At 36.5% G+C, this 22432-nt stretch overlaps 1 protein-coding gene across 1 annotated transcript in view; it reads left to right on the top strand.

Moving 5' to 3' along the window:
• Positions 1 to 3969: 3969 nt before the first annotated feature.
• The window catches only part of LOC135220749 (phorbol ester/diacylglycerol-binding protein unc-13-like), a 1290517-nt gene continuing 1272054 nt past the window's right edge, over positions 3970 to 22432 (top strand). The window contains 1 exon segment of the mRNA XM_064258201.1: positions 3970 to 4533. Within this exon segment, the coding sequence (XP_064114271.1) occupies positions 4512 to 4533 (22 nt within the window). The 5' untranslated portion in view covers positions 3970 to 4511.

Here is a 22432-nt window from a genome sequence, read left to right as displayed (position 1 = left end):
CAACAGCAGAGCCTTCTAAAGTGATGTGGAATCACTGCCAAGACCAATTTCCAGCGATTGAAAACTCGTTGCGCCATAATACTGACCTAGTGATTTGCGGCTTCCTCGTGGATGAGGAGTGCCAGACAGGTCACGCCTCCGATTGACTAGATAGGTATAGTTTTCAACACATCAATTCCCAAAATTCTAGTTCCTTGCTTCTTAACCTTGTGAGTGGTTGCTTGTTAAAAATGCGTCAATTTTGAAGTTTTTGGTAGAATTATCGCGATCAGTTGATTTCGCCTGGACTTCACTTTGGTGGTCCAAAATTCAATCCCTGTTCATGGCATGATAGATTTTAATGTAGTATACCATTGTACTGTTCTTGTGATATTTTTATATATATTTAAATTTTTAGGTGGCCGGTTTACTGTCCATATGTGCTTACTGCTGAATCGTCAGCTGCCAGTCAATTCCAGGCTCTCTGGTTCTATCTTGGGTGGAGTGGGGTACCTTGGAAGCTGATCGAATGTGTAAAAGGCCATTTTTCAAAACCTTGTTCGTCAGTGCAGTGGGTTTTCTCTTTCCTTTGCAGCTTAAGAACGACCTTGAAATCCTTTAGTATCGTAACCCTTTATGTGAGTGAACTGTAAGCCGTAATGTTTCGTGATTCGCTTTGGAGAAGATGACAGTGTGATGGCCTCATAAACACATGGTTTTGTTGTCGCAGTGTATAGGGTTGTATGAACGTACCAAAAAAAACACTTAGCTTTTGGTAGACAACGTTAAAAATACGACGCAGTTCGGGTCACGGAGCCCCGAATCAATTCCAGAGTGAAAGAGATGGGAATGTAACTCATTTTGTACCTTCGTTATGAACAATCTTCAATTTCAAGGTTTTGTATTGTGAAAATGATCGCCTTAAGATTATTTTCGGGAATCATAAAAATGAATTCAAAAGTTTAGATATATTTGCATGCAATACGACACTGATTTTTTTAAATAAATATGGTAATATCCTTTGATTATTCAAAGTTACCATATTATGGAACTCCTGGTGTGAGGTAGCCTACCATGGAGAGCTTTGGGATTCGACATCAGAAATCTACTAAAACGCTCCATGTGATGAATCAGTGTCAGAAATCAAAATCATGAATTCATTGACGGAAATGAATAATATAAAAGTTATGATAGTTTTTATCTCTATATTCTGGTCTGTCAGTGGAATATTCCCGGCTGCATGACAGCAGGTGTTTAGCTAAGCCAAAGACGTGATAGGAGTCCAGTCTCAGTCAAAGAAAGCAAGGACAGAAACGAGTGAAAGTTCCGAATATGAGGTTAGCTGAGGGAATTGCTTGGGACTGGAGAATGGAAAAGTGAAGTGCAAATGAACTAATAAAAATGGGCAGACCCTCTTGCTCCTGATTTTGTTGGCTTGAGGGAGCTATTACCTCATCGCCCGTGAAGGGAAAAGAGTGGTATACATATTTTTCCAGTAATCCTTAGTAGGTAAGAGAAGTAAGTAGACCCAACTGTTCTGTTTTTATATCTACTTAAGACCTTATCCTTTCTCGTGGGAAGTATATTTAATGAGTTTACGGGAGACAGTGTCAAAGAAAAAGTCCAGCGGCAGAGAATATGGATGAGATCAGTTGCCTCCTTAAACGCGTATTGTGTTTGTTCCCTAAAATTAATATTTTATCATTTATGACTCTCGGATAAAAGGTAACTATAAGAGAAAGCATTGTGCTGGCCACGCTATTTTATTTAATTGATATTTATTTACTGTCGATGCCTTGCCTTATAACAGTGAATTTTGTTATCGAACGAATTGAGGATGTTTAAGGATATGTTCTTGCCCATTTAATTGGATTAGCAAAAGTTCTTTTGTTAGGGCTAGTTTTGCATTGTAACCCAGCTTCTCATTTATTCGGGTGTGACTTTAATCTCATGAAATTTTGATTATCCTTGTGACTCAGAGCATGTAATATGTTTATTAATTAATAGTATAATTATTATAGTCATGCTATCAATATTCGTATTTTTGTTGGTGGAGATAATTTTTCTTTCTAGTCTTCGAGAATACTTGTTAAAAATAAGCGATATATATGTATATAGATATATATCTAATATATATATATAATATATATATATATATATATATATATTATATATATAGATATTTATTATATAGATGTGTGTGTGTGTATGTATGTAGTATATATGACATATATAAAAGGTCGAGAAACTAGGGAATGCAAAGAAAAGGTTAGAAGGTTAGCTTAGGCAAATAGAGGGCGCTCTGATTTGAAAGGACATTAATTTTTTTAAATGGGTATAAATCAGGAAGGGCCTTAATATCCAGGAAGTGAGAGGGCGTGCATGGTAGATTTGGATGGCCGGTGCCTTGTGAGTGTGGGTTTTACACGTTGTTGGTGAGCCTTTTGTGTAGGGTACGTCGAGTATTCAATGTCGTCGGAGTATTTATGCTCGATGTTTCGTCTTGCATTAGTTGAAGGATGAATATGTCTGTGACTTCTGCCTGGACTTTTCTTGAATATGAAGCAAATGTGACGTTCATAGGAAGATTTGAACCCGCAGCCTGAGTATCAGATAGAGGTAACATTACCCACCTTAATTGTTTTGAATCTCCGGATCCAAAAACTGTGAAGAAATCGAGAAAATAAGAGGACATTGTATATATATTTACATACATATAGTGTGTGGCATAATCTGATTTAATCACAATTTTATGGTGACAATGGTATATTCTCTTTACCAAGTGTACGTAGATGCTGAGGTTGAAAGGCGAACGCAAGTTAAGCAAGTTCATGAGATCTATTTTTGTATTTCTGAGATATTTGCGTGTACGGACTAACACCGTAGGTCTCTTGCTATTGAATTATAAAGCTGTATAATTTGATCGAATGGAACTGGGGAGATTTTATTCTTGACAGTAACGGAGAAGAGTAAAATCCGTTGAAAATTTGTATTTCTTGAGGACTTCAACATTGATCTAGTGGGAGTTTAACTTAACGAAATATTACGCGCAGTGTCCGCAGACTTTTCCCGAGATTTAGCATGAATCCTGTTAATTATAATCGGCATAAATTCCAGATGAATTTTAAGTTTAGTTTTTTTATGTAGCCTGTACGTTGTATAACTTCTTCCATTGGAAATTGTATGTTTAATTGTTTTTTCCTTTAGAAAGGTTTATAGAAAAAATAGTGGGTTATTCAGTGTTTTTTTTTATGAAATAAAGAAAAAAATAGTTTTCCAGATGACTAAATTTAAGAGAATCCTTTTTTGACAACGAATCCTTATATCTGCAAGAGGCCTAAAGAGGGGTGAATGGCACCATTATAGTGGTCCTCATGCAGGTTCCTAGCAACACAGAGTGGGCCACGGAAGCCCCCTACAGTAGGGCAGTTGGCCACCCTCCACCGGAGATGACACCGCCTGTGAATGTGTATTTCGGAGGTGTCAGCTAAGCCCCTGTCGTTTTGGGTAAAGCCGGTGAGGTGTGTGTTTGTATGTAATTTAGCTCGTGAAATGGAGGGTAGTAAGGCTGATTTTTGCACGTGGTGGGGGAATGTATCAAGCGAGTGCGAGTGTACTACGTACGACTATCGCCACTGGGTCAGCCACCCTTCATAGAGATTTTAAAGTCAAGCTAGTGTAGTCTCACTTTCTCTCTCGCTGATTTGTGCTACGGAAGTTTGGTTGCATTCGAACCGGTTTTTTAAATCGCCCGAAGGTTCCCGTGAAATATTCGAATGTCGGGGACGAAGAGTGACCTCTCCTGTTTATTTTCTCTGCCGTCATGAGACGATTCGATCCCCGGTGATCGATGAATACTTTTGAAAACGTACAATATCGGGGAACATATTATCCAAGCGTGAGTGCACCAGTCTGACAGATAAAACTGGTGATTTTAGGGGCGGTCTCCAGATGGCAGCACCAGCGTGGACTCTGTCTTATTGATTGTGCGGCTTGTGAACGTACTTCTTCTTTAATCAATACAGGCCTTTTTCTTACCCTCTGTACATCTTGGTTTGTTAACACCTATCGCTCTAGCTGGAATAGGTTCCGCCTCCCCGCTGGAGGAGATCAATGTCAAAAGATAACAATCGTGCAAGGTCCCATTTTCGCGCTCCAGCAGCCATGGCGCGAAAACGGGAATTTTGCTGACGTCACATCCGTGGGTTTCTGAGACGTGATGGCGTTGAGGGGATCGGCTCTCTCGTCAGTCGTCAGTGTAATGTAGACCAGCGTGACGGACACACGGTGTGCTGTTTCACCGACTGTCGTACTGGTCCTTGTGTCCGAAGCGGTTGTTGTGTTTGTGGTTGCTGAGGAAGGCAGTGTGAGTGAGACCAAACGAGAGAGTAGAGCAAGCTGGATATAGTTTTTAGTTCCAAACAACATGGAGGAGTTTGTTAGTGTTACTACGACACGAGAAGAAGAGCTTAGGATGATGCCGTCTCAGATCTTCTAGGCAGTGCCAACTCGTCTTCTTCAAGGGGAATAATATGTCTCTACTCAGTGTTACAGGTAAGCAGCCCTCGTCATTAGGTCAATGCCGGGAAGGTCGGTTCGTAGCCCTCGGGGCCAGGTCAAGTGGGGAAATGGTCGTTGTGGTCCCCTGGGTCCTTTGAATGTGTGTTCTGCTGTGTTGAATTGTGATTTCCGAAGTCGTATCTCCCTCCCCTCGCTCTTATACAATGCTCCCCCTTCCCTTCTTGACTACTTCCCTTTTCTCTGTTTTTTCTTTAATTTTTTTCTATTTAAAAGCAGCGAAAGCAAATTTCCATTCCAGATAGAAAAAGTCCAAAATCATCGTTTTACCGTTTCCTTTCTGCCATTCTCAAAACATTGGGGTGTTCGTGCATGTAGTGTCAATTGATCGAAGTGTAAAAGGACCGAAACTTGTATTATTTATTTGATTTCCGTCTCCATTGTTGAGAGTGTGGTCGGCGGTCTTCGCTTGCCAGGGTTCTTCTACGTCAACTGTATGGGATTTCGAGGATTTCTGGCGATTAAGAGTCGGTCCCTTTCCCTCTCTCCCTCCCAACCCTCCCCTACCCTGTATCCCTCTCCTCCCGTTCACCTCCTACTCATGGAAAAATCCGGCTCAGTTCGTTTAATGCTCGTTGATAAAACATTTGTGCATGTCACCTGTCGCTAAATATGCTTGCTTGTTTTATCTCCTACTAGGGGGCAAAAGTGTTTTCGCATCCGAGTCGTCCAAAGTTGATGCTTCTTGCTGAGGAAGCCCTAGAAAAGATGGGGATTGTTGCTGTTTTGGATTAATATTCAAGGTTATTTTTATAAACGGCTTTTGAAGAAGGAGGGGAAAAGGGATTGTAGTCACAGGTGGGAATTTGGTGTGGCATTATGGCTAATTTTGATCGTATGACCAGCGGGAGGCCATGTGCTCTTTCTAGAATTAGGCAGATTATCTAATCAAGGTCAGTCACATTGAATAAAACATTTGGAAGCGAAGCTACTCTAACCGTGATACTCAGAGCTGCAACAATGCTTTCAAGGATGAGAGCAATTAAAAATAAGACCATTTCTGCATTTATCCACACGTTTATGTTTTATGAAGTAAATACTACCTTTAAAACTAATTTCATATTTTCGGCACTTCTTATTTCCAAGATTGTTATTTTTCAATTTTTCCCCTTATTTGTATATACTATTTTTGTTGCTTACTCCATCAATCAACTTTTACATGAAGTTCACCCTAGATCAAAGATGGCTTCCAGTCACTCGATGACCTTTAAGTGGGTTGTTTTTATAGGTGGTCTGGGTCTGTAGAATCATTAATTACAGTTACGCCGTACTGGGTTGCTTAGCAATCTCGAAGGATAAAACTGTTAGAAGTTCCCGGTGGATCCCTTTGCGTTGAGCCTTCAAATAGCTGGCAGTCAGTCAGTCATCTGTAATCCCTCATACGACCACATCTCAGATTACGAGAGAGAGAGAGAGAGGGAGATAGAGTATTATTTTGTATAATTTACATCTAAGAATGCGTTTAATACAAAGCCGTTTATTTTGATGGGGGAGGAGACATATTTAAAGAGGTCGGTTGACTCTGTATCGGGGTGGGATAAATCAGGAACTAATTGAAAGATTGACGGGGATAGGAAACTAGAGGTATATATTTGTTGATACAGGTAGATATTACACTTGTCGTCATTCATGCTTATTGTTTTTGTGTTTTGGTACATCATGAAATGTCTCGTTGTAGCACGTCTGGCCTTTCATTTCTTAGCCTAACTAAAGTAGAACCCTTGGCATAGTTTAAACCAGAATCTTCTTTTATCAAGTACCACATAAGCAAGAAATAAATAACGTCTTTGAAAATCGAAGCTTGCCAAGTTAATGAGACCATTGCTTTATACATAATTAGAAGAAACCTTTGGCTAAAATTGAGTAATTATGGACATGGAATAATATGAAAATTTACCTTGATCATTGCTCTCTCTCTCTCTCTCTCTCTCTCTCTCTCTCTCTCTCTCTCTCTCTCTCTCTGAGGTCTGAATAAAGGCGATGTGATACTGTAATCCTGCTGGTGATCTATGATGCTTTGGATTTGGGTCAGTCACATCCTTTGCAGTATTAAGAGGGCCTAAAGCCATACGAAAACGTTTATGAGAGAGAGAGAGAGAGAGAGAGAGAGAGAGAGGATATGTATAAGTCAGACCATGGAAAGAGCATTTTTATGAATGTGCTCATTATATACATTAGGCGTGTATTTGTTTTGTAAATTCATCAAGGAACACATACTTCTTTTTATGTATGTATGTGTGTCTATATATATATATATATGTATATATATATATATATATATATATATATATATATACATATATACATACATACAAACTAACCCGTTATAATTTTTTATTCTAAGAGGAGTCCATTCTGTTCTGAAAACTCTATTTTCTTCATAAGATGGTGGGTAAATGTCGCTCGAACTTCGAAGGTGTATTAGGTTTTTTTTTTCAACATTCTGTTTCTTGGGTCCGATTTAAATGTTTTGATATGTTTGAAGCCTTTAAAAGTTGATTAGTGAAATTTTGTGAAGATGGTAAAAATTAATGGCAGTTTATATTTCGTCAATAAATGGATCACTGCTGTGCAATATACGTTTTCGACCAAAAAAGAATTATATTTTCACACTTTGGCTAATTATATTTATGGCTCCCTTTTCAATCATGATCCTAGACTAAATGATAATAATAATAATAATAATAATAGTAATAATAATATAATAATAATAATCGTAATAATAATAATTAATAATAATAATAATATTAATATATAATAATCATAATAATATTATTTTATTATTTATTTATTATTATTATTAATTAATTAATTATTATTATTTCTTATTATTATTTTATTATTATTATTATTTGGGGGGGTCTATTACAGTCCTCCAATTCGACTGCGTGGTATTTATAGTGTGGGGTTCCGGATTGCATCCTGCCTCCTTAGGAGTCCATCACTTTTCTTACTATGTGCGCTGTTTCTAGGATCACACTCTTCTGCATGAGTCCTGGAGCTACTTAACCTCTAGTTTTTCTAGATTCCTTTTCAGGGATCTTGGGATCGTGCGTGGTGTTCCTATGATTATGGGTACAATTTCCACTGGCATATCTCATATCCTTCTTATTTCTATTTTCAGGTCTTGGTACTTGTGCATTTTTTCCTTTTCTTTCACTTCAACTCCGGTGTCCCATGGTATTGCGACATCAATGAGTGATACTTTCTTCTTGATTTTATCAATCAACGTCACGTCTGGTCTATTTGCATGTATCACCCTATCTGTTTTTATACCATAGCCCCAGAGGATCTTTGCCTGATCGTTTTCTATCACTCCTTCAGGTTGATGCTCGTACCACTTATTACTGCAAGGTAGCTGGTGTTTCTTGCGCAGGCTCCAGTGGAGGGCTTTTGCCACTGAATCATGCCTCTTGTTGTACTGGTTCTGTGCAAGTGCCGGACATTCGCTTGCTATGTGGTTTATGGTCTCATTTTTCGTATTGCACTTCCTACATATGGGAGGGATATTATTTCCATCTATCGTTCTTTGAACATATCCGGTTCTTAGGGCCTGATTTTGTGCCGCTGTTATCATTCCTTCAGTTTCTTTCTTGAGCTCTCCCCTCGCTGGCTAGTTCTTTAGTCTGTCTCATGTATTGTCCGTGCATTGGTTTGTTATACCATTCCTCTGTTCTGTTTGTCATTCTCCTGTCTCTGTGTATTTCTGGGTCTTCGTCTAATTTTATCAGTCCTTCTTCCCATGCATTCTGAGCCACTCGTCTTCACTGGTTTTCAGATATTGTCCCAGTGCTCTGCTCTTGATGTTGACGCAGTCCTCTATGCTTAGTAGTCCCCTTCCTCCTTCCTTTCGTGTTATGTATAGTCTGTCCGTATTTGCTCTTGGTTGTAGTGCTTTGTGTATTGTCATAAGTTTCCTAGTTTCTGGTCTATGTTGCGGAGTTCTGCCTTCGTCCATTCCACTGTACCTGCACTGTATCTGATTACTGGCACTGCATGTGTTTATGGCTTTTATCATATTTCCGGCGTTGAGTTTTGACTTGAGTATCGATTATTATTATTATTATTATTATTATTATTATTATTATTATTATTATTATTATATTAATTTTTTCTCCTCTCTATCACAGTCCTCCAGTTCGACTGGGTGGTATTTATAGTGTTGGGTTCCGGGTTGCATCCTGCCTCCGTAGGAGTCCATCACTTTTCTTCTTCTTCTTCTTCTTCTTCTTCTTCTTCTTCTTCTTCTTCTTCTTCTTCTTTCTTCTTCTTTCTTCTTCTTCTTCTGCTTCTTCTTCTTCTTCTTCTTCTTCTTTCTTCTTTTTCTTCTTTCTTTCTTTCTTCTTCTTCTCTTATTATTATTATTATTATTATTATTATTATTATTATTTTATTATTATATTATTCGAAATGAGCTAAAGCATGCTGAATAAGCTTAAAAGGAGAGTTAAATGCAAAGCAGAATTTCATATAACAGAATAATTTTGTGAAAAATTCAGGTGAGAGATGCAAATATAGAATACTAGTGAGAGTTCATGAGTCTCTAAGTAGCAGTACGTCCTCCCTTGAGCTTGTAAGATAGGCATCATTAATACTGCCATTTTGAGGTTTACATTTTGTAGTAAGTGATGAAAGAAACTTTAAGTTGTAAGTGTTTAGCACTCAGAATCGAGTAGATAGCATTAGTTCTTGGGCTCGGGCATTAAAAGCGCGAATGGAAGTAGAATCCCTGTAGGGGGGTAGTGCCTCTAGCTGCAACCCTTGTCATTGCTTTTACTTTACTTCCGTTACCTTCGTTCATATTCTCTTATATCTATCTTCCCACCTACTGTCAATTGTTTCTTAGTGCAACTGCGAGGTTTTCTGCCTGTTACACCTTTCAAGCTGTTGTATTCTCAATTTCACTTTCTGCGCTGAATGACCTGATAGGTCCCAGCGCTTGGCCTCTGGCCTAAATTGGATATTCCAATTCAAATACTAATGGACGTACTTTGCTGAAGTATAGGGCCAAACAGGATATCCTGTTGATGTCTAAATCGTAAATCATATCGTTTTTGGGCAAAAGGAAACCACCTTTGCAGGCAATAATCCAGAAGAACAACTCCGCATTAAGTTGGTGCAGACATCCAGACAGTAGCGTGAAGCATTCCAGTGCTCATATAACAAAAGATCTGATGCGCGTGGTGTTGGTTTCGTTGCCTGAAAGGGTATAAAATACTATCATGGATTCAATACTAACGATTCCCAATTGTCCGGAATAATTAGATGGTATATTTTAAGTACTATGAAGAGGAAAACTTGAGGGCGATGGCATTGTACTTTGTTCAAAATCAGTTGGTCCTGTACAGTACTGAAGTGGGAGCTTGGTATAAGATCAACTGATCATCAAAGCCATGTTTTGACTGGAGTTCATCATCATAAATCACTGTGATTATCACCGTTTACTGGTCGGTCCCACACCCCTTACAGACCTTACAAACCTTACATCTTGTTCGGGTTGCCCCAGGTCCCTCAGTGTGAGGCACCTCTAATGTCTACCAGAGAGTTGCTAGTACATCTTCCGGTATATTTTGCATCTTCCAATCTTTGGTTAGAAGTGAACAACGGCAGTGAAAGTTGCATCGACTGCATGCTCAAAATTATCCCAGAACTTTACCTCAAGGAAGTGTAGGAAAGTTAGGTCAAGTTTAAAAAGAAAATGATTTCTTTCATATATATATCCATACAAAAAATAAAAAAATTACATGGTATGCTAAGTACTTGCATATATATATATATATATATATATATATATATATATATATATATATATATATATATTTATATATTAGGATCCCACCGATACCAAATTTGTTGCCGATACCGATACCAATTTTTAAAACTGGTACCGATACCTGTTACCTCCATATTACTGTTATTTAGGAGAATATATATTGTTACTAAAATCATTCTTGTTCTCTGGTTGTTGTATATTAAAGGTTCAAAAGTTGAAAGGTCATATAATAGGATTATATAAACAATTTCAAAGTCATAAATCTTATTGGAAAAGAACATCAAACATACCTATTTAGTATTTAATCCCATTACTACCTGGATACATTTTGGCTTATATTTTGGCTACCATTAGAAGACGTTTACAATTTAGGAACGTAGTGCTTACTCGATTTCATGGGGTGACGAGCAATCTGAAGTCACTGATATATACTTTTATTCTGAGTTTTAATTTTTATATTGGCTAGGAACAGTTAAGTCATTTATTTAGATTATGAAAGGTTCTAGTTTGGTAGGCTTTGTTAATATATATGTTTTAGGAAGCCTAGAAGGATTTTAAATTTCTGTGCTATTGACAAAAAGTATCGTCTGGTATCGGCCAGAAATTCATGTATGCATATTCATATAGACAAGAGTATATTTTGTATCAAGTTGTTTTTTCCGTGATAGAAATTATATATATATATATATATATATATTATATATATATATATATACATATACATATATATATATATATATATATATATATATATATATATATATATATATTTATATATATATATATGCATACATACATATATATACTATATATATATACATACATACATATATATATACATACATATATATATATATATATATATATATATATATATATATATATATATATATATATATATATATATATATATGTGTGTGTGTGTGTGTGTATTTATAATGAATAAAAATTCGTGTTATATATAGTATATATATATATATATACATATATACCCGAATTTTTATTCGTGTGTGTGTATTTATAAATGAATAAAAATTCGTGTATATATCTATATATATATATATATATATATATATATATATATATCACGAATTTTATTCATTATTATAAATACACACACACACACACACACACACACACATATATATATATATATATATATATATATATATATATATTACTGTGTATGTATGTGCATTATTTGAAATAAAATGAAACTGTGAATTAAGACAATACTCCAGGTCGTAACCCTCTGAAAAAACAGTGAAGGCTGGTCGTGTAAGATAATTATCTACTCCCGTAACTTCGCTTAGATGAATGACTGCCAGCGAGGTCCGATTTCAATATTATCTGAATAGATTTTCGATTTGATCTATCTTTGAATTATTTTGCATATATATTTATATAAGGTGGTTAGTCGTGAAGCGAGCATGACTTACACTTCACATGTTTGTGGAGTCAATGCATTGCTGGTGGGTCGTCGTCGTCCTTTTTTTTTTTCCAGGTGTGTTATAGTAGAGGCTTTTTACTTGGGGGTTCCATCGTTGTTTCGTCGTTTAGGGAGTGGGTGGGTGTGGGTGTGGCTGTTGCTTCTTTCCTTAAGAATGGCATCTTGATTAAGCAAATTATTTCGTTTTGAGCTGTATACTCTTTTAGGGTTTAAAAGTAGACAGCGACATTATTAAAGTAGACAGTGACATTATTAAATTTGCCTGCGTTAAATAGATAAAATTGGCCAGTCGATTTAGTTCAATTTTAATTGAGTTGAGCTAACGTGGAAAATATCATGCCAGCTGTGGAGGGTTTGCTTTGCTTGGCAGTCGTCGTGGTATTGTGAGTGATGAAATCGACCTGTCTGTGTTCTACGTCGTTAGTTATGCAGGGGTCATGTTTAGTGCTTCTTGATACAAGGCAGGAAATTCTTTGTTGTTTTACATGTGCGTTTTTACTCTGGTTAATTCTGGATCTCTATGACACAATATCTACATCTGCTTCAATGCTTAGATGATTATCCTTCAGGTAGGTGCTAAATTCATTATTATCGCTCGTTTATTTTACCTTTAAAAGTTTAGTCTCTCTCTCTCTCTCTCTCTCTCTCTCTCTCTCTCTCTCTCTCTCTCTCTCTCTCTCACATACACACACACACACACACACACGAAGAATGAACAGAATTTTTCTTAGTATAGAAATATGACGAAACTCACGCGAGTTGGTATCCATCGGTTAAATCAAGCTAAGGGAGCTGAACTCAATTGCCTGTTTAAACCCAAGTTTGCTATATCGGCTTTTGCATTACCAGTGCGATTACTGCATTTGAAAATAGCTCACTCTATTTCACGAGATAATAATTAAATGAGTCTCTTTTACATAGCGATAGTGTTTGCACTACCAGATTGCCATGATAATCAGACTTTGCTGCTTTGAGTGGTATACCATATCTGTCATCATCGCCTTTATCGTCAGTGTCCTTATGATATTATCATTATATTTATGGTGGCGATTCTTAGTTCCTTGTATCACATACGAGAGAGAGAGAGAGAGAGAGAGAGAGAGAGAAGAGAGAGAGAGAGAGAGAGAGAATCTGAAAGGGGACTTTGCTAGAAAAATCTGTGCCACCTTTACTTCATGGTAAGTTATCCTCCGTCTTAATTCTTCCATCATTCTCGGTGTAACTGTTGGGCACAGAATGTTCCTTTTTCACAATAAAAGTAGAGATTGCAAGTAAATAAATGATCACTACTGACCAAGTGATCCAACCTAATAGGAAAATGTCACTGTGATTAAACCTAGACTCTGTCGAAACATCATTCACATTATTCTTTCACTTCTTGTTTGTAGGTGTGCACAGTGTTGAGAATCTTGTTGCCTGCTTGAGAGTCGGTTGAGGACCTTTCAGAACCAATTGCGTGTTCAGCTATCACCAAGTTATTAACATATGTCCTTTTGTGTATTCTACTACCGTCTTACTCTCCTAGTTACTTGATTGTATAATTACAATCAAGTAACTAGGAGAATTCTTGCTTTCTTCACATATCATGAGGTCCAGGTTTTCAGTGCGATCGACCAAGACTAGCTCTTTTTTTCATGTTAACATTACTCGAATATATAGCATCTTACTCATGTGAGTTGTGGCTTATTTTCAACGAAATAGGACCCCACGAATCAATAGGGTCAGCATTTTTCATATCCAAGTGGTACCAGTAATGTTGTTTTTTTTTCTACACACCAGAAACCCAACCGTAAGGGAATGAATGAGTTGAAGCTGCTGCTGCTGCTGTTCCTCTTCTTATATTAGCCCCACATGAGTACAGACTTCGTACAGGGTGGTTTTTTTCCGTCGTAGTAGGCCCTTGTGGTTACGTCCCATAATCCAAGTAACTTCAATTTGTGTTTGTTCGTGATTTTACCGCAGTACCATTGCAAGAGTATGCAGTTTGTAAACGTTATACGTGGCATTTTCAGAACTGGGCTCGTATTTATTGTGAATGTTCTTATTTGTGTAAATTTCAGTCTTCAGGTCATTGATTATTATAGGCACGAACATACTACATATAATTATTTTTATTTGTTGTAATAAATAGATTTTACTTCGTGTTGTTATTAAATCAGTTAGGATAGCACACTCAAGGTTACTTAAGTAACGAGAAAACGCGTAAGTGATATCATGTGTATTGAGGTTGAAGGAGTTGTCCGTTTATCAGCCATATTGCCTTTTAATTTGCTGCATGAAACTTTTGTGATTGAGGAGGATATCCTGAAAATGATCGTAATCTGTTCCATTTTGTATTGGGAACAAGATACAGAAGTGGAGACGACATTGTGGATCAAGCCAGAACGGAATGATAGATCTTCCTCTGAAAAGAGGGAATATTATTCTGATCTGGAAAATTGAGAGGGAATCTTTGAAACTTAACAGTAAAGAAAAATAGCACCCAGGCAGAGCAACGGTTTCAGTCGTAATAAATACAACGCGCCACAATAGATAAATTTTGATGGATAATTTTTCAAGTAAGAGACTACTTTTTCACTCATATCTTTTTTGTTTGGGTATCTGTCAAGTAGATATTTAAAATGAAGTAATTGATTTCTCAGTAATTTTGTCTAAAGTGTGCAGCCCATGGTAGTGTGGGTACTGAAGTTAATTCACAGACATGAAAAATGTATATATACATACTAAGCATTATGTAATCAGCTGTATGTCATCTCTCCTTAAAGGTGCGTTTCCAATGCGACGGTTCAAACGACTGTAGCCGCGAGACTAGAGTCGCGCGGCTCACAGTTTGTACTCCTCCACATTGTATCAAATGTCACCGTTTCCAGTGAAGCGTCTACTCTACGGCTACAGTCGTTTGAGATGCGGCATTGGAAACGCACCTAGAGGGTTAGCTCCAGCGAGTGTCGTCTATCTGATCTCGCCACACTTTTTCAATGATGAGGTTATCAGCCCTGTGCCTTGCTCTATTCTGGTACCAACCAATCGTAGTTTGTGAACCACCAGGTACATTCTGTAAAGGTCGACTGCCATGCAGAATATTTTCAATGAAATTCTATAGAGGATTCCAATGAAGTTTTGCTGTCCAAGGAAGACTAGATTAGGCTTTTAGGTATATACGCTCTGAAGTTTTGATGGTTTCCCCTTTTCTTTTAGTTTGTGATTTAGCGCATTTATTCTTTATATTTTGTTTATTTTACTCGTATACCTGTTTGCTGGTATTGGACCTGAGTAGTTTCCCTTCGCTTTGGCGGAAATATGAGTTTTTTTTTTCACTTCAGAACCATTTTTTTTTTATTTACCAAACAATGTGAAAATAAAGAACTGTATCTACTCCTCCGCTAGGTAAGCCATTCTTCCTCTGTAATAAAACTGATGTTAGACTTAAAACAACCTCGCTGAATCGATCTGCGACAAAATACTTGGCAGCAAACAAATCAGATACATCAGAATTTTTTCCTAACATCAGCATAACGTAATATGCAAGGCATTCATATCTGTCAGATTGTGACGTCCTTTAGACGGGGAAGGTAATGTCAGGCCATTAGTCAAGGCGTTGGATGGAAGTCTTGGAAACGAGAGGTTTACAGACCTCGAACGTGTGAACGTGAATGTCTTCATTTCTGGAGAGAGAGAGAGAGAGAGAGATAGATTTTATATATATATATATATATATTATATATATATATATATATAGATATATTTATATATATATATATATATATTATTATATTTTATTTAATATAATATATATATATTATATATATAATAATATATTATTTAATTTTATCTATCTATTATCTAATCTATCATCTTAGCTATATATCTATCTATTATCTATCTATCATCTATTATCTATCTATCTATCTATATATATATATATATATATATTATTATTAGTATCTATTTATATATATATCTATCTATCTTCTATCTATCTATCTACTATATCATTCTATCTATTCTATCTATATTATATAATATATATATATTTATAATTATATATATATATATATATTATATATATATATATTACGATCTATCACAAAAATGTACGATATTTTATGTTATCGTTGTAGAGCTGGAGGAAGGAATGAAAGGATTAGACGAATCCCTTTCGTGAAATTTTCACACCTCCTCAGGGTCAAGTGATAAAAAAAAAACATTATTTGTTACAACGACACCTGTGGGGCTGCAATATATAAACATAAAATCTATCGTACTACTATTTAAAAACGAATTGTGTAAAAATGTTGTTTACAATTAGTTCATCCAATTTGTACATTCCGGGGCTGCTGTTGATCAAAATCTACACGATTTTTCTTTATTATACATGACTCAACAATGTTTCGTTTTGTGATGTCTTTACAGAACATGATCTCTTAGCTTCTTTTCAATTCATGGCGGGGTTGTACTCATTCGTACGTTGAAACAAACTGCTTGCGTTATTCCCTGTTATATTTATGTTGCTTTAATCTTGTTTTGAGATCCTTTCCACTTTGTCCCACGTACATTTTATGACACTGATTGCAAGGGATCTCATAATATGCAGCCACTCGTCAGTAGAGGGGATTCCTGATTAACATGTTCTTAAGTACATAGTTCTTAAAAATGACATGAACATTAAATGGTCTCAACAGCCCAGGGATGGCTGTTGAGACTTTTTAATGTTCATGTCATTTTTGCTTGTGAGCGAGAATGTCTCTCACTGATATGCACCCGTATATTACACGATATTACACGAGTCCTTATTTCGTAATAATATTGTGGTGGAGGTGTGATATCTAAAAAATTCCTTACTGATAATTTTGACAATGTCGTCATTTGCCACCTGATAAGAGATAAGCTTTAAGTATTATATTTTGAGTTATCTGAATCGTTATGAGAGCTGGTCAAGGGGCTGAGCTTTTAGCCAGTAGACCAAGGTTTTGACTGCATCTATGAATTATCTCTCATCGGAAAGGAAAATGTAATCGAGAAAAAGCTTATACACACACACACACACACACACATATATATAGATATATATATAATCTTTATTTTATATATTATATATATATACATACATACATACTACATACATCACCACAGTAAAAAAAAAATTAAGGGACTGGGTGTAGGTCCTGATCAGTCTCGACTTTTTCAAGACAGCATTAATGGCTTGGAAATGAAGTCTAACCCAGATTCTTATTTTTTCGCTTGTGGTGATATGTGACAGGTTACGATTCAGTGTGATTATATTCATGTATTTTATGTATAATATATATATATATATATATATATATATATATAAAAAATATATATATTATATATATATATATATTATATAGTTTTTTTACCACTTTCAGTGAGAGGTATTTAGGATATTTAGTTTTTCAAGACCTGAAGTAGAACAAATGAACGATATATGAATTAGATTTTAGTAAGCAATTAAAAATTGATGTTCGTTTGGATACAAGATTAAATTAATGAAGATTTTTTATTTTCCATGGAATACGGAAAACTCCAAATAAGCTAGCGCCTCAATGGCGTGGTTGGTTTGGTCATTGCCTCCCACTTCGGTTGCCGCGAGTTCGATTCTCGGGCATTCCATTGAGGGGTGAGAGATGAAGTGTATTTCTGGTGATAGAAGTTCACTCTCGACGTGGTTCGGAAGTCACGTAAAGCCGTTGGTCCCGTTGCTGAATAACCACTGGTTCCATGCGACGTAAAAACACCATACAAACAAACGCAACAAACAAACTCATAAGCTAGTTTATATTTATGATAATTTCTTTTTCATTCATAATATTAAGGTTTGTATAATTAAGGGTTCGATTTTCTTTATATGTAATGATGAATGGGATTTTTTTTATAGTCTTAAGCAAATTATTAATTTTATAATTGGGTGATCCTCTAGGGGGTTAGTGACGTTAATGCAGCTCACGGGTGGACTGTAGGCATTACTAAAAGATCTTGCATCGTTCCTTCGGCCTCTAGCTGCAAACTTTTTCATTTAATTCTTATGATATTTATTCCATCTTGCTATCCACACACTCCTAACAATGATTTCGTAGTGCAACTGCGAGACTTTAATATTGTTACACCTTTCAAACTTACTTACTCTGAATTTCCTTTCCAGCGCTGAATGACCTCGTAGATCCCATGGAATATAGTTTAGGCCTTTGGCCTAAACTATATTCCATGCCATTCCTATAATCGGGTGAACTTTGGCTACACAGTTATTTCAGTTCGTGTAACCCGTTTGTTGGTCCTTCATGGAAATGAAGATATTTTATGGAATTGCGCATATGCTACTAAGTATTCCGTGAGGAAAAAGTTATCGTGATTTTTTGTAATGCATGAAATTAGGTCGAAGATAAGGGCAAAACATATAACTGTGCAGGGACCTGCTCACTGGTGGGCATGCGTACAGAAGTGTGAATTATGTGGAATGGATTACACTGATTAATATCTGTTGACGCTTGTTTTTAATTTACTTTTGTTTCATATCAGTCAGTGGGCAGGACATGGCAAGAGTTTTCTTTGGAAACATTTCAATGTAACTTCCGGTGCTGAATGGGAAATTTACGGAATAGGCAGTGTTTTTGTTATTTTTTTGAAAGTGGGAATTGAAAGTTTTTATAGACATTATAGATAGTGTATTTGTCATGGAAAGACTTAAGAATATTATTTTATTTTTCGGCAATTGCAAGTTATTCAGATATGAAAATGCGATTTTAATCAAATTTTCTGAAATGAAAAAATGTCTTGAGAATAAATGTCCTGGCAATGGAAAGATTTTGAGGGTGAAATGTCATGAGTAGAATAGAAAGTATTCGTGGAAGCAGAAAGTCGTATAATTGACTGGAAATCTTATGGAACGGGAAGTCATTCTGCTAATAAAATTCCTATTTATAGAGGAATTTTATTAGCAGACAGACCTTCTAGTTGCATGATTTTTCCTGAAGGATATATTAACATTTAGCGTTTCTTCTCACTGTATTAAGCTTTGTTACAGTAGGAAGACTTGTGACATCTGGAGGAACATATGTGCAGATTTTTCAGGCTGTTGTAAGCCTATTTTCGTGATATGTATGTTGGATCTTTTTGTTTTTTGTTTTGCCAATAGAGGTCTTATTTCAGTTGCGTAAAATAAAGTAAATTATTAATATAGGACAAACTTTTATATTTAGATGTTGGAGACGAGATACCTAGTATGAAGGAGACAAGGCAGTTGCTGAAAATACACCGAAATAACATTGGCAGTCATTTGTCATACTACCGTGGCAAGAGGTTCGATAAATTCGCAGAAAATCAAGATCGTAACTCGAAGGGAGGGACCTGAAGATAGCAATTCGTGGAAGAGGAGGAAGAAGCTATGTTACCAGATTAAGGAGTACAAGTGTGTGTGTGTGTGTGTGTGTGTGTTTGGGGGGTGTACAATAGAAATGACTTATTTGTGGAAGCTGTAATTGCTATACTTAATAACTGCAACCTTGACTTTTCATGGAAAGCGATAATGTGATTTCCGTGGAAGCATTGGAAATTCATCGCAGCGTGGCAAATCTTTTGTCAGGCTATCACGAAACAGAAATTAGTGTCAGTTGTTGCATACCTTGTGAGTTTAGCCTTTGGTTCTTGTTTTATTTTCCATCTCAAAGGATTATATAATCTTTTGTTAGACTGTGTAATAGAATCATGTCTGAGTTACATTATTAAGAAAAACTATAGTAGAATTCGAATAGCAAATCAAATTATAAGAAAACTTTAGCCTTTGGGTGACAAGAAAGGGTAAAGAAAACAAAGGAATTTTTGTGAGTAGCAATACGATTTCAATTAGTTCTACAATCGGGTTTGTTCATAATAACTGACCGTACACAAAACTTGCGTGAAAATGAAAGTTTTTGCCTTTGTCATGAAAAATAGCCAGAGGGCTCAGAAGGGCTGCTTATATATGTAATTCTGTTCCAGGATGTAAGAAATATATCGGATGGAAAAGAAACTGCAGTTATGATAGGGTAAGGTCCCAGGTTTTGGAGAACTGCAGCAGGAGACTTGTGTCAGAAGCGGTAGTGCCGCCAGTATAGTTGAGTTATGAACAGTTCTGTCTTTTTACTGAAAGAATCGTAGCCTGTGGCAGGAGTGGTTTTCTTATTGCTGTATCTCATCTCGCGATGTGGAATCTTAGTGGTACTGGTCGTACTTTTAAGTTTTTTGAGTTGATATTCTTCTCCAGTGACCGAAAGCGATATTTAGGTATTGAGTTAGATTGGAGATTCAGTATTAGAGACTTGCAACTATCAAAGATGGTATATTTTGCCGGACATTCGCTTGCTATGTGGTTTATGGTTTCATTTTTCGTATTTCACATCCTACATATGGGAGAGATGTTATTTTCATCTATCGTTCTTTGGACATATCTGGTTCTTAGGGCCTGATTTTGTGCCGCTGTTATCATTCCTTCAGTTTCCTTCTTGAGCTCTCCCCTCAGTAGCCATTGCCACGTGTCATCGCTGGATAGTTCTTTAGTCTGTCTCATGTATTGTCCGTGCATTGGTTTGTTATGCCATTCCTCTGTTCTGCTTGTCTTTCTCCTGTCTCTGTATATTTCTGGGTCTTCGTCTACTTTTACAGTCCTTCTTCCCATGCACTCTTGAGCCACTCGTCTTCTCTGGTCTTCATATATTGTCCTAGTGCTCTGTTCTCGATGTTGACACAGTCCTGTATGCTTAGTAGTCCCCTCCCTCCTTCCTTTCGTGGTTTGTATAGTCTGTCCGTATTTGCTCTTGGGTGTAGTGCTTTGTGTATTGTCATAAGTTTCCTCGTTTTCTGGTCTATGCTGCGAAGTTCTGCCTTCGACCATTCCACTATTCCCGCGCTGTATCTGAATACTGGCACTGCCCATGTGTTTATGGCTTTTATCATATTTCCGGCGTCGAGTTTTGACTTGAGTATCGCCTTGAGTCGCTGCATATATTCTTTCCTGATCGTGTCCTTCATCTCTTGATGTTCTATATCCCCTCCTTCCATTATTCCCAGGTATTTGTATCCGGTCTTATCTATGTGTTTGATGTTGTTCCCATCTGGTAGCTTTATCCTTTCAGTCCTTGTTACTTTGCCCTTTTGTATGTTGACTAAGGCACATTTTTCTATTCCAAACTGCATCCTGATGTCCCCAGATACAATCCTTACAGTCTGGATTAGGGTATCTATTTCCTAGATGATCTTAGCATACAGCTTGATGTCGTCCATGAACATCAGATGGTTAATTCTGTTGCCTCTTTTCTTGAGTTGGTACCCAGCATCCATCTTCTGTCATGAGAATCATGGCTACTACGAAGAGTAGTGGGACAGTGAGTCGCCCTGGAAGATCCCTCTCCCGATATTAACCTCTGCTAAACTTATTCCAGAGCTTGTAAGTATTGTATTCCTGTTGCGCATTGTATTTTTGAGGAAGCTGATGGTGTTTTCCTCTGCCCCATATATTTTCAGGCATTCTATTAGCCATGTGTGTGGTACCATGTCGAAGGCTTTCTTATAGTCTATCCATGCCATGCTTAGGTTGGTTTTCCTTCTCTTACTGTTCTTTATTACCATTTTGTCTATCAGGAGCTGGTCTTTTGTGCCCCTGCACTTCCTTCTGCAGCCTTTCTGTTGGTGGGGGATGGTGTTTGTATCCTCTAGGTAGTTGTATAGCCTTTCGCTGATGATACCTGTTAGTAACTTCCACATTATTGGCAGGCAGGTGATAGGCCTGTAGTTACTGGCTATATTTCCCTTACTCTTGTCTTTCTGGACTGAGGATGTTCTTCCTGTGGTCATCCATTTGGGCGCATGGTGATTTGTGATACAGTGCTGGAGTTGTTCTGCTATTCTTGGGTGTAGGGCCTTGATGTTTTTGAGCCAGTATTATTATTATTATTATTATTATTATTATTATTATTATTATTATTATTATTATTATTATTATTATTAAGAAGAAGATAAACCCTATTCATAAGGAGCAAACCCACATGGGCCATTGACATGAAATTCAAGCTTCTAAAGAATATGGTGTTCATTTGAAAGAGGTAACAGAAGGCAATTGGAAATACAGAAAGAAGAGGTCACTTATTAGAAAAAAAATCAATAAGTATAGATAAGAATGTAAGTACATTTGGATCTTGGGTTACATATTTTACATATTAGTTTTAAGAATGGTTAAGTTTGTTCTATTTCTGTTTTATGAAATCATGTAACGCCAGATAATTTCTAATCAATCTGTCAGTCTTTGATGACAGACGCTGGAAATTTAAAGCGATGGGTGATTAACATTGTGGCTGATTGTAATTAAATTCGGAACAGTAATGAAAAGTTTTAAAAGTATTTTCATTACTTTGAAGGTTGAAGGACCCTTAATAGATTTATGGTATTGATGATTTCATTAATAATCTTGGAGGTTTCAAATCGTAGGAGAACCGCAGAATTGTTTGCCATGACTTTCTGGTGGTTTTCATTCATAATTCGTATTACCCATAATTGATATATAAAATTGGAATCTCCATGCTTTAGTTATATTTTTAAATTTCCGTTTTTCATGATTAGCAGGTGGACGCTTCTTGACTATTAGTAAATAAAAATAGTAATTA

Source organism: Macrobrachium nipponense, chromosome 2, assembly GCF_015104395.2.
Source record: "Macrobrachium nipponense isolate FS-2020 chromosome 2, ASM1510439v2, whole genome shotgun sequence".
NCBI classification, from domain to species: Eukaryota; Metazoa; Arthropoda; class Malacostraca; order Decapoda; family Palaemonidae; genus Macrobrachium; species Macrobrachium nipponense.
The sequence above is the reverse complement of the archived record's forward strand: the minus strand, read 5'-3'. Positions and strand labels throughout refer to the sequence as shown.